This window comes from Erpetoichthys calabaricus, chromosome 11 (assembly GCF_900747795.2).
Source record: "Erpetoichthys calabaricus chromosome 11, fErpCal1.3, whole genome shotgun sequence".
Taxonomy (NCBI): Eukaryota; Metazoa; Chordata; class Cladistia; order Polypteriformes; family Polypteridae; genus Erpetoichthys; species Erpetoichthys calabaricus.
Genome location: NC_041404.2, coordinates 134,921,126 through 134,934,537, shown reverse-complemented (window position 1 = coordinate 134,934,537; position 13,412 = coordinate 134,921,126). Strand labels below are relative to the sequence as shown.

The 13,412-nt window shown below is 54.6% G+C and overlaps 2 protein-coding genes across 2 annotated transcripts in view; one reads left to right on the top strand and one right to left on the bottom strand.

The window, feature by feature from the left end:
* mrps34 (mitochondrial ribosomal protein S34) overlaps positions 1-13,412 on the bottom strand; it is a 149,371-nt gene that overhangs the window by 22,678 nt on the left and 113,281 nt on the right. The window lies entirely within an intron of this gene.
* On the top strand, positions 8,003-12,973 carry antkmt (adenine nucleotide translocase lysine methyltransferase). The gene is made up of 6 exons (XM_028813965.2): positions 8,003-8,111; positions 9,590-9,757; positions 10,405-10,509; positions 11,352-11,492; positions 11,742-11,792; positions 12,568-12,973. The coding sequence occupies exons 2-6, from the start codon at positions 9,596-9,598 to the stop codon at positions 12,754-12,756; spliced, it is 648 nt and encodes a 215-aa protein (XP_028669798.1). The 5' UTR covers positions 8,003-8,111; positions 9,590-9,595; the 3' UTR covers positions 12,757-12,973.

Here is a 13,412-nt window from a genome sequence, read left to right as displayed (position 1 = left end):
GGCTATTTACCCCTGGCAGGCTGAGGATCTCACCCACAGTGGGGACACTTGGGGCTTCAAGGCCAGTGCCAGGGAAGGCCACTAGAGCACACGGTCCAGCTTCATATTCGTACCCACGGGGCCATCCATGCCAACCCCCCCCCTCGGCCGACAGAAGCTTCCCACATTTAGGCTCTCATCTCAACGGGACAAAGGACACAAGTCGCTGAGACAGGGACAAAGAAATGGCAAAGGGGACGGCTAGGAGGTGCAGGTGACACTGGACTGAAGGCCATTACTGGGGAGGGGACCGCCAGCATCTAGCCGCTTCTTTGAGCTCATCCGCTAGGGGCGCCCCCTCTGTCGCCGTGAGCCCCCCTGGTGCGGCCTGCATTCTTGAGCCCGGGGTCAGCGTGTTCAGGTATGGAGCGCGCCGGAGGACTCGTCAGGCGGGGGCCGCCTTTGTTCTTCGAGAGGCTGCAGATGGCGAGAGTGCGCCAAGACAGAAGGAATCCATCTGGGCAAGGCGGGGGCGCGGGGGAGGGGCGCTCGAGGAGCAGAAGGCAAAGGCTTTTTTCCCGCCAAATCTTTACAAGGAGCTCCGAGACCCCAAGTGTGCCCCCCACAACCCCCCCTCCAGACTACAAGTGGGATTGTGATGCAAAGTGTATCGAGTCGGCTCAACGAGGCACAGAGGGGGCTTGAAACCCGCCACTCGGTGACCCCTGACCTGCAGCACTGCCTAATGAAGCAAAAGACCCCGGGACTGAAAGGCGCTATAAAGTAACAGACGGGAAGGAGGCCAAAATGGGGTCCCCCATCAAAGTGGGGCGCTGGCATGAAGGGGCTACTTGGGAGCACTCAGCCGGCCCCCAGTAGCTAGGGAGGGTCAAACAGGACCCCCCAGTCAGCCAGTCCTGCCAGCCCGCTTATTTTGGGATGCAACACTCACAGCTGGCACAGAACATCTTTCATGCCACTTGGCTACAGCTAGGATCATCTTGCCAGCTGACTACAGGGCACAGTCCATGCTGGGCATGACTAACTGGGTGACTATGCCCTGCCCTCCACGCACATCCAGGCACCTCCTTTTACTGCCCATTGTAAGTGGGGCACCTGCTGGTTAAGTGGCGGGTTCAGGGCACCCAATCCAGGGACGCGGTGTGAGGGTGAGGATGCCAACTGGCACTTCATGAGCACTGGTTACTGTCACATGTCTGGTGTCAGCAGTCAGTGGGTGAAGCTTTCAGAGGACAAGCCAGTGGGGGGGGGGGGGGCACAGTGTGCTGCTTATTAGTTCCATACGTTGACCACGTGGGTGGGGACTGGCAGGAAGCCCCCAATTCTGAGTTCCCATAACCCTGAGTGACGAAGGAAGCCACAGCAACTCGAGCGTCACAGCTGACTTAGCAGCTGGCACAGTGGCCATTGGCTACCATCCAGCAGGCCAGAGACAGAGGGGGTGCAGAACCTGTGCCAGTTCCCGAGCCTCCTTGAATCCATCGGCTTGGCCTCCTGTGCCCTCTCTCGGGGTCTGTAGATGATGTGCCCTCCTCTCTGTTCATAATGTGGGGGGTCTCAGTCCATGGACGCCGATCTCTGTAGTTCCTCAAGAGAAGCACGCCTGTGGGCACCCTCTGATGCCCGATCCTGTGGCCCACCTGGTCCAGCCGAGCAGGTGACTTCCAGTCGTATTCCATTCAGAGCCTCAGCTCTTCTCGATCTCCTCTGCCAAAAAGTGGGCCAGCCAGTGCAGGGTGCCCATCACCTTGGTGCCTCCAGTTCTGTCCTTCACCTCCTCACTGGCAAGACGGGAGGGCATCAGGGGCTTCGAGGGGCTCACGCCGTCAGCTCTTGGCCTTAGTGTCTCACAGCAAGAAGTGACCAACACATGGGACTGCAGTGTCACTGAAGTGGCCACAGAGTGACGGGGTTAGTGAGGCACAAAGAAAGTCGATGGTCCACCTGGCCATCCAGCCACATGTGTGACATGGCAGCTCAGCCTCAAAGCTGTCACCCAACAGGAGACCGTGGCTGTCTGTGTGACACCCACACACTTGGTGGCAGCGGTGGGATCACATCAGAGGTACAGCATTGAAACAACGGGAGGAAAGATCCAAAAGAAGTGGGATTGGCTCTACAAGCATGGCATCCCATGTCAGTCACCCCTAGTGCCAGTCCAGTCCTCTCTGAGCCCGTCCATTAATGGGCACAACCTGCAGAATGCAGGACTCCACAGCAGGGAGCTGCCGCCACCGCCAAACACACTCCAACATGGGGTGGGCATGTCAGTGCCACCTAGAAGGCACCCTGGTGGGGAACAGTGCCATAGTGCCATGTACTGTGAGGGAGTGGCACCCATGTGGGCTTACCCGTGTGAAACTCTGAAAACGTCTTAAGTAGTCAAATAGAATTTAATAAACGTAACCTGGCATGGCCTCCTGCCATGAGTGCCTGGCTGCCATCTCTGTCAAGTTCTGAATGGGCATCCTGTGTGGGGACTGAGGTCACATGAACACACAGGGCACAAAGACTGAATTGTGTCGGACCCCCCAGTCTGGCGCCCCATTTTAGATTTGCATCTTCTCAAATATGGAGGGCTGTGGAGCGGCGGGTCAGACAGGGGCTCCAGTTTGCCTTTGTGGACATGTGTGTGCCAAGTGATGGACTGAGGGGTGCCCACAGAGATGGACCAAGTCACATCTGGTGACCTGCCCAGTGGTCACTCGATAAGCTCCACGTGCCTGCCAGGCCATTCATCTCCTGAATCTGTGCATTTGACCTGGCAGTCTGGCATACAAGGCAGGAACCAGTGGGATGCCAGTCCATCACCGGGCACACCCAACTGCCTTTGAGATGTGGGAGGGAACTGGGGTGCCCGGGGAGAACTCTATGCAGCTGGTGACCAGACTGGGAACTGAACAGAAAGTGCCAAGCCCTGTGCCACCTGGGTGTCTCTGATTGGCAAGATGGTTAAGGGGTCCTCCAGGTGTCGCTGGCAGACTTGAAACCTCCTGGTAAACTCTGCCCTTTCCTGATGAGGCCCCCCGAGCCCCGAGGAGGGGCGGAGGCGCCACATGAACAAGAGGATGGTGGCATCATTGAAAGCTCAAGGTCTGCTAAACAAAGACCCCCCCCCCCAGCCCCCCAGCCCCAGCCCAGGGTTCAATTTGTGTGAATCGGTCAGGAATGCCAGCGTGCAGCTGGCCTCAGATAGAGAAAGTGTGGCCTGTCTCATCTGTGGACGTGCGCTGGCGCTGCAGACAATGGGGACCGGCCAGGAATGCACTCGCTCACTCGCTCGCCCCCACATAATTAGATGGCAGCGAGTGGGCCGCGAGGGGAGAGAGCGGGCGGCGGCTCCTTTCCCACACTTTCAGCAGTTCCCACAGCCCCCTGGTAATCCCTGAGCCGCCTTAATGAGGAGCGAATTCCAGGCCTCGCAGTCCCGGCTGGAAACACAACAGGTGGAGGCGAGAGGAAGCACGGAGCTGGGCACCCAGTGGGCACCTGCCGAAGCGGGTCTCAAACACACAGTGGACCCTCCACCTTCCAATTTGCACATCTTTCTCAGGTCCCTCAGACTCTCAGAGAGCGAGTCGGACCCCGGTGGACCTCAGGACAGCCCGAAATCACCGGGCAGCGGACTCCACTTGGTGTTAATGCCCACTTATAAAGCCCCCCACCCTCACCCGGCCACCACACAGAGCTCTAGCGACTGGGGAGGCCAAGTCCACTGTGGCCCAATCGAGGGGTTCAGCCTGTGTCAGTAGCGAGTGCACCTGGCGCCCCCCGGAGGTCTGCATTCCATTTGTTTGCCATCAGACCACTGAACTGCTGATGCCCAAGAGGTTCCAATAACATGGCGACAGCAGAAGGGCCTCACCAAGTGAATCCTCAAGTGCCTTCCTTGAACTTATTTCCATCTGAAGGCGCTTTGATCACCCAGGTGCCTTCACTAAGCAGGTGTAGCCATTTGTGGCACCGTGATGACCGGGCCATTCGACAAGGTCCACTGGCCAAAGAAGACACCCTGGAGTGCCCGGGATCCTGTGGTCATTGACACGTCACCCATTGGGCTCAGCTGTGCCACCTTAGGTGGCCGAGGAGTCCAGTCTTTTAGATGCCAGAAGTTGGGGGTATCTGAAACTGAACTGCTGCTTGATCGATCATGGAGTGCCACCCAGCGTCACGTGTGTTGGCTCTCCACCGGACCCACTTTGTGGTCGGACACACGATGTGTCCTTATGGCACACTTTATATGGAGTGCCGGCTGTGCTACCGTCTAAGATCACTTGAAGCCCTTGAGGAGCAGGGTGCAGGGTGGATGTCTCTGCTATGTGTCACTCGGTATGGCATATGCAAAACAAGGACCAGTGTCTGTAGTGTGCCGTCTGTTGGAATGACAAACGCAGTGCATTTTATTTCTAAAAACGTTTACTAAAATTAGGAGCCATCTTTGGGAATGTTAGAGGCACAGCAACCGGACAGATGGAACCTCTCCATAGTGAAGAGATGTGCTTACATAAAGCGACTCACACACAGCGACGCAGCCGGGTGCTTAAGAGGGCAGGGCAAAAGGCAGCGTGCCACAGAGTGCAGTGAGAAAGATGAGGAGGGCAGCGGAAACTCACAATCAATTATATGTAAGCTGAGAAGACTCAAACACGGCTGGCGATCAATACATAGGCAGAGGTGAAAGGCGCTATATGATAGATTGGTGGATAAATAGGCAGCTTAGCGTAGTTGGCAGGATTAGATCAAGTGAAAGGCGCTATATAATAGACAGATAGAAGTGAAGGGTGCTATACAGTAGATATCTCTCTCTTATATCGCGCCTTGCACTTCTTTCTAACAGACAGGCACTTTATTCGTCCGCCTCCACAGCTTTTCAGTACCTTTCTTTACCTTTTCAATGCTCTACTTCTCATTATTTGATGACATCACAGCAGCGCCACCTTGTATTATGATGTGGTGGTGGCGGCCATGTTGTTTCCACTCAGTAGATCCATTGGCAGTCACATGGCTCAGGGGTCATGTGACATCTGATGTCATTGCTGCCCCCTTACAGTGCAGTTTATAAAATGGCTGAGCTGCTGTTCCCAGAGTTTTGATTTGTTGCTAATAAACCAGGACTCTAAGTGTGTGTGTATGAGTGTGAGTGTGTGTGTGTAAGTGAGTGTGTGTATAAGTGTGTGTTTGAGTGTGTGTGCACGTGTGACTTTGTGTGAGTGTGCGCGTGTGTGTGCAAGTGAGTGTGAGTGTGTGAGTGAGTTCATGTGTGTGTGTGACTGTGTGTGTGAGTGTGCACGCAGGATTTCCAGGTAGATGGCACCACTGGCTGCTTTTTCGGGCTGGAGATTTCAACTTTGATCTTTGGTCGACTCGTACGACTTTACCTTTCTCTCAGTACGCTGCTGCTGTTGTATGTGAATTTCCCCTTGGGAATAATAAAGTATCTATCTATCATATAGTGCCTTTCACTATCTATCTATCTATCTATCTATCTATCTATCTATCTATCTATCTATCTATCTATCTATCTATCTATCTATCTATCTATCTATCTATCTATCTATCTATTATATAGTGCCTTTCACTATCTATTATATAGTGCCTTTCCCTATCTATCTATCTATTATATAGCACCTTTCACTCTATCTATCTATCTATCTATCTATCTATCTATCTATCTATCTATCTATCTATTATATAGTGCCTTTCTATCTATCTATCTACTTGACTGCTCTTTGTCTCGTCCTTTTCTGTCCCCTTCATTCCTGGTCTCGTTGGCATCCCAGGCTTTCACCTGCCACTACCAGTGGGACTTACCAGGACATTCTCAACCCAGTTCTTGTCACGGGGCACTGGAGACTATCTGGACAGCTCCAGGCACAAGGCAGGAGACAGTTGTGGACAAGATGCCAGTCAATGCCTGTGCCCACTCCACTCAGAGTCCCTAGAGAAGCCAATGTGGGAGGAAAGACGAAATACCTGGAAGAAAACCAACAGCGACACAAGGAGGACGCGCACACTCGCCAGCCATGTGGGACTGGAGCGCAGGATGCGGAAGCCCATAAGGTGGCAGTGCTACCAGCTGTGCCACCGTCATCTGCAGAGAGACAGACACGTGTGACCATCAGGTGACATTCCCAGCACAAATGCGGACTTCAGCAGTAACACATTGCCAAACTGGCAGCACTGCACAGGAAGAGAAACCTGCACTCTTTTAGCATTTTCCGGTGCCAACAAGGATGCCCAGTTTCTTGTTCACGGGCACACATTCACACAAGGGTAGGCAAACTCATAAAAACAAAACCCTGCGCTCAAATGTTCATCGTACATTAACAGCACACAGCATCTAGGGGAAAAGAAGGGCGTGCCCGCTTGGGCAGTACGCGGCGCTCTCGCCCTGTCAGGCTGTGCCCATCGTGGATGCAACACTCCACATTCCAGGCAGGTTTCCTAAACACTTAACTGGGTGTTTAGGACCCTGAAGCTCTCATGGCCTGGCACGTCTCTTCCCAGTGAATTGTAATCATCCGCTCTCGGGTCTGCACCCCCGGCCCCTCCGCACGGCTGCCACGAGGTTACCAGAGCAACGGCATTCCAAGGTTTTCATTCTGTTGATCCTGGCATGAAAGGCTAATTAAAAAAGACGGTCCCCGCTAGGAGATGGCCCCCTACAGCTGTGCGCGAGGCGAAGCGGGCCAGTCTAAAGGCCACAGTGACGTGTGCCCACCTCCTCGGTCAATCGGCCTTATTTTATATAGTGCCATTCACACTCCTGGCACTTTACAAGCAGAACAGCCAATGTTATCATGGCAAAGGCCGGCTTCTTCAGTGGCCTTAGGAAAGTGGAGCGGGCACATTAAACCTGCAGGGAGGTGCCACTACAGAAGCCAGCAGGTGGCAATTCAACCTAATGGCATGTGTTGGCATAGCATCAGTGCCTAGTGGCATCAGCTGGGCAGCTCAGGGACACAGGTGAGTCATGAGCCAAGAGTTGGATTTCAGCCTAGGTGGTACCAGGACTTCATTGGTATCCTCTGATGCCACAAGTGACTTGGGGTATGGTTAGGGTATCAGAATGCATCTGGAGAGGAGGTGAGTAAAGGCCCACGGGCATGAAGAAGAGGGCGCACCCATTCAGAGATCAGCCTGGAGGGGCATGCTGGCCCAGCTGAGACCCTGCTGAGTGGGCAAGTGCCAGGCGCAGAGCTAATGCCATGCAGATCAATTCCAATATAAATATGTGCCAAACCTGTGCCAACTTGCAGTCCTCTATTGAGGCAGTAAAAGAAAGGAGCTCCATGGCATCTATCCAGGGCACTGCGGTAACCAGAAGCGGCCATCCGGCGATTTTCAAACCGACTTAAACTGGCTCAGAGCTGTGGGGCAGACCCGGACAGGGTGCCAGTCCATCTCAGGGTCTCTGGTTCGGGGCCGCCACAGACCACTGGAGAAGGCGACTGATGGAGCAGTGAGGTGGGCTTGATGGTGACGGTCCTTTCATGTTCTCAAGTAGCTTGGCACCATTTCTTTATAGGAGTGAAACTTAACCCAGAAGCACAGGCACACACCTGGCACCAGGGCACTGCAGGGCATACAGGCCCACATCGGCCTGTTTTGAGCTCTCACTGCTTTACCGTTTATTTATGACACATCACAGGCAGCTGGAATGTCACAGGGGATCATCAGGGTGCTGGCAGCTCAAATCCTGCACTGTGCCCACCCAGCCCAGTCTCACACAGGCACCTTCCCAACAAGGCTGCTCAGTCCACCACTGACCCACACCGAGGTCTTACTGGGTCCAAACAGCGGTAGAGGAATGAGAGACGTGGGTGAAAGGTGGGGACCCCCTGCTGCCATTTGCTCTGCTGCAATGCAGAGGAGTTTAAAACGAACGGTGGGCCTCGAGCGCGCGTCTCACGCCCACCATCCGTGCATTCCAACGCGTCTCCTTACTCGACTCGCGTTCGAACTTCCTCGGTCTCCTTTCGGCCGCGCAGGCGCACCACAAAGCGCGCGTGTGCGCCTGCGCGAACACCGAGGCTGCCGGCAGGCGGAACGAGAAGAAGTGCGCCTGCACGGACCTGATTAAACGACGCACAGCCGCCCGTGGGCAGCAGGTCAGTGTCCGTCTCCGTTGTATTAGGGCGTTTGACGGGAGCGGAGGGAATGCCGAGAAACAAAAAGGCCAACGAAAAAAAGAAAGACGTCAATAAAAAGACACAAACACACCTCGTGCGGTTGGAAATTTGGAGAATAAAACGTTACCGTGGACGCGAGGCGCCGAGCTTTACAGCCAGCAGCCCCTGAGTGTCCCCCGAGCAGACTCCCCGCCGGCGACCTTCACGGATGCGATAAAGCAAGACCGTGACGGGGGAGGGGGGTGCACTTGTCGGTCTCGGTGGCGGAGACACGCTGCTTGGCCCTTCAATGGCGGCAGCAGTCCAACAGGACCCGAGACCTCAGACAGACGAGCTTCGGTGCCGCCCGTGAGGTTCAAACTCATAGACATATATAGATAGATGCCACATTCACTGTGTTGCCCAGTCAACACGATAAGTCAGCGCCACTCGCAATATGGCGAGCTGGCCAGAATCCCACCAGCCTGCCCAGAGGAGGTGCCCAAAAAGGCGGCCTCACTTCCACTTGAGCCAACACTGGGCCCCAGTGCACGTCACTCTGAAAGGTCCAAGAAATGTGGCATATGATGCCCTAAAACACACGCCGAGTCCCCTCAAGGGAGAGGATCACTGCGACCCCTGGCTTGTACAGAGCAGGACCACAACAAGTCTTCACCAAGGACTGGCAATGCCATGTAAATGAGACCCAAATGAAATCCTCGAGAGTAAGCCAAGAAACGCTGGCAAGACCCACCAAGATCCACCCGGACCCCGCCTTTTGGGGGTCTGCCCACAAATTACAAGAAGAAGCATGAGGGGACACAGCGATATTAAATAATAACCAGATAAAGCACAATTAAACAAACAATGAACGACGAGAACAATAGCACAACCAACAGAAGGCGATGAACGACAACAAGAAAGCCAGGGGTCCGAACCCCAAACCCCACCATAAACGACAAACCAGAAAGTCAAGATAAGCCGGGGGGCACAAACACACGATGCCACCAAGCTAACCGTCCAGTGGAGGCAACAAACGGATCCATGAGTTGAGCCCCACGTCAGGCGCCAACCCGTCTCTGCCTGCCCAGCCTCCTGTCACAGGCGGGCACACCGAGAAAAGCAAGAACTGAGTGTTGGCATCCGGAGTGTCTCTTTACGTTTGGTTTTTGAAAATTTGTGGTTGTTACGTTTGGGTGCCCTGTCTTGGCACCTTGTTGATGGCTTCAGTGCAGTTGGTCTATAAAATGGCACTGCATTTGCCTGGTGGCGCTGTGGGCTTTGCTTGCCACTCAGATTCCTGGTTCACCTACTGGGCATTGGCAAAACCTGAATAAGTCAAGTGCAAAGGACAAAAAAGAGGAACTCAGAAGGTTACTTCTGCCCATTTCACATGGCACAGCCATTTCCCTACCACTCTTTCTAGGCATGGCTATGCCAACCTCAATAATCAAGACTGTCATTTGTCTCTTTACCAGCCAGCAATGGACCCGGATGAGCCGGACGACCTGATGGTGCCACTCAAGGAGAAGAGCCTGGGTGGCTGGGGCCTGCTGCAGATTGCGGCAGGCACGGGGTTTGCTGCCTACGTCATGTGGGCAGGATTCCTGATGCCTGGATTTCGACGGGTGCCCTTGAAGTTGCAGGTGAGGATTACTGGTGGGTCAGAATAGCCTGGAGCCATGCGCAGTCAGTGTACCCGCTCCAGGGGGTGCTGTGCTCCAGTAGCTGGTGTCTGGGTGAGAAGACTGCGTGGTTCACTTGTGTGCCAGGCTGGGGTGCCTCCTTTGTTTAACACAACTGCTGGCATTGTTGAATTGGCCACCATGCTGGCAGTGTCGTGCCACCTCACAGGCGCACCACAGGATCTGTCCCCTATGGCGTGGCTTAACACAATGCAGCTGAGACAGATGCCAGGGTGCTCGGAGACACAGACTGGGTACCATCTTTGTCTGGATGGCCTGCAGCTGAAGGTCCTCTTTATAGCTCCTTATGGTGGACATGTGGTCACTTCTAGCCTGAGTTTGTGGGAAGACACGTTGGCATGCAGGATGATACCCAGGCTTCTGCCTCTCTCAGGTGTACCAATGCCTGCCTTTGGCTGCCTCTTTACTTGGCACAGGATGGGTTATTCTCCCGGAGGTGGGCCTGTCTGCTGCCCACTTTCTTACAAATGCATGACTACTACATGCCCACCACATTGGGCACCGCCGCTTTGTGCCAAAGTTATTGGCGCAGACTTGGGTGTGCTGTGGTGGGCAGCATTAATGACATCTTGGTATTGTCACTATAGGTCCCTTACCTTCCTGCCAGCCTGGCACAGGTGGACAATGTGATGGGCCTCCTGCAGGGGCGTTCTGGGAAGCTGGTGGACCTGGGCTCTGGAGACGGGCGCATTGTGAGTATTGAACTTGTGCCAGGGGTCCTGCGGCTCTGCCTGAGAGCGCAGCCATGAGTCCTTCAGGGGTTACTGCCTATAGCAGGTGAGCATCGGGCAAACAGCAACATGGCTGAGAACAGCTGAGGCACGTGGACCCTTGGGTATCTGAAATGGGCAACTAGACACCAGTCTGGGCGCTGAGGTGAGAACACCCATTGTGCATTGGAAATTGAAGGGTTGGAGACACCTGGTGAGCTTGGATAGGGTGGTCTTGTAGTCATGGTGGCACATTGGGTGGCATCTCTCTCCCCTCATGCTCTACCTGAGGTACCCTCCTAGCCCAGATAATGCCAGTGTGGAGCTGTCAGACATGCAGTGGCTCCTACACGTTTATCATCGCATTATACCACCCGTGTGGCACGCGGCCCTTAAATAAAGCGTCACCTGTCACTCCCCCTCACTCTGTGGGGCTCTCTACTTGTAATACCCGCAGTTGTCCCCCAGAGGGCACTGCTCTCAAACGCAGGGTCAGGGTGTGCGTTTAAACCAGCATCTCGAGGGCACCCGTCCACTTCCTCTATCATATTGTCGGGGTCACATGGGGGCAGAGAGGTGCCCATCCATCAAAGGACATACGTGGCATCAAAGGAAGAATCATCTTTGGAGGGGTGAGGGGTTCCCAGATGAGCACCATGAGAACATGCAGAGTCCAGACAGGTGGTGACTGGGCATGGGATTTGAATCTGGGATTCTAATGGTGCCAGTGCTAACTGCTGTGCCCCTCCCTCTTATCAAGTCTCATAACCTGCAGTGCCCTCGAGACTTCTGAGTGCCACTCACTGGTCTCCTTCTGCCAACAGGTGCTCGAGGCCTGCAGACAAGGTTTCCGGCCAGCAGTTGGCTACGAGTTGAACCCGTGGCTCCTTCGCCTGGCTGCCTTCTATGCTTGGAGAGCAGGGTATTCTGGGAATGTCATGTACCGGCGGGAGGACTTGTGGAAGGTGAGTGGCAGGCCTGGTGCTGGCACGACTTCCTCTTATATTGCGCCTTTCCTTAGTCCTCGAAACTCTTACCATGGATTAAGGGGGTCTAGAAATGGATGGAGGGACCTTTGTAGAACATGGACCACCCAAAGGTGCATCCTGGCACTGTAGGACAGAAGGGGCAGGTTTATGCTCTGCAGCCCGGTGCCTCAACCCGCCGGACCACCCAGGCACATCTTTCATGCCCCCCTCTCTCTCTCTGTGTAGGTCAGCCTGGCAGACTGCAGCAATGTGACTGTCTTCTTGGCACCCAGCGTGGTGAGTAAGCCCACCTTTATTTGGGATGGGGGCACCAAGGCATGTAAGCACAGCAGCACCACACATGAGGGGGGATGATCAAAGGGAGGACATGAGCGTGTCTGATGATGAGCAGGCAGAACCCGCACTGGTGCCCGAGCCTCAGGACCCCCCGGTCTGTTGAGTCGTCTGCCCTCCTGACCACACACAACCCGCTGCCCGCTACCCGCGCTCTCTCTCCAGTCTAGCCAGCCAGGTGACCCTTGGTCACTCACCTGTTGACCCCGCGCTCAGCGGGCGGCTGGAGTCATGAGTGCCCCCCGAAACACTTGGGTCTACATATCCCCCCCCACGGTGTCCCCAGAGGCCTCTTCACCCCACTCATATTTTATTGGCCCCCTGCCCTCTAATTTGTGGCACGGAGGTTTGTTGTTTGTCATAATTTAATAATATTTATTTATTTGTTTATTTGTTTGTTTGTTTGTTTGTTTGTTGAACTTCTGTAAAAAGCCAAACTTCCTCCAGGGAACAAATGAAGGTCTGCCTGCTGTATAGCGCCTTTCACCCACCAGTCCCTCTGCTGCCACCCGGCACTCTGCAGTTCCCAACCTTTACTTGACCCTGGTACCTCCTTAGTGCCATCCTGGCAGCTCTCTACCCACATTGGCACTTGGACCACTGTAAAGGCCTGTCATGTCTGTGCCCCCTGTGCTCCCAGCCAGCTGGTTAGCCTGCTCAAACTGGCCTGACGTGGGAAGGTGACCTGCTGTCCTGTTTCTCTCTCGCCCACACGTAGCTGCCTCTGCTGCAGGAGAAGCTGCTGTCCGAGCTGCCCGAGGATGCCCTGGTCGTGGCAGGCCGATTCCCATTCCCAGAATGGACTCCTATTGGCACCAGAGGGGAAGGCATTGACAAGACCTGGGCATATGACATCAGGGTGCTGAGGTGTGAAAAGGACCGGCGGAGTGGAGGCACCAAGGTGTAGAGCCGTGGGGTGTGCCAGCCTTACCCACTACTGTGAGGGCTACCAGGACACCATTGCCAGTGCTTCCTTCATTAGCTGGCACTGGAGGCAGAGTTCTGTGCTTTCAGAGTGCCTACTGCCCTTTGTGACAGCTGGCATGGGGCTATCTACTGGTCACCCTGTGCCGAACCCACTTTTTAATTTTTTAAAGACTTTTAGTAAAGCTGCACAGGTTTTATTAGTGTGCCCACTGCTTCTTGTATTTTGCTCCTCTTTCTATCCAAGAGTGCCACTCACCTGTCAAGTGGCAGCTCTTCATGGGGGCCTGGTGGATTTTTGAAAAGGGCACACATTACCCACACACGTACACCATGGTGCCAGTCAGAGTGAAGGAATCTGGGAGAAACGAGGGCCCACCAAGCGTTGCGGAGTCAGCTGAGGCGCGTTGAAGCTGGCACCTAAACAGAAGGCGTGGTCGTAGGTCACTCACTCATCCTGAGGATGTAAACTGAACAGACTGGCACACTGCCACCTCTGAGATGTTGAAAGTGGGCCTCTGGCACCCCCTAGTGGCAGGTCTTGAGTGTACTTGGACAAGAAAGCGAGCCGCCAGCTGACGTGAAGTTGAAGCTCTAATGTACCTCCACTGGCAGGAGGCATGAAGCTTGCCCGTGTGC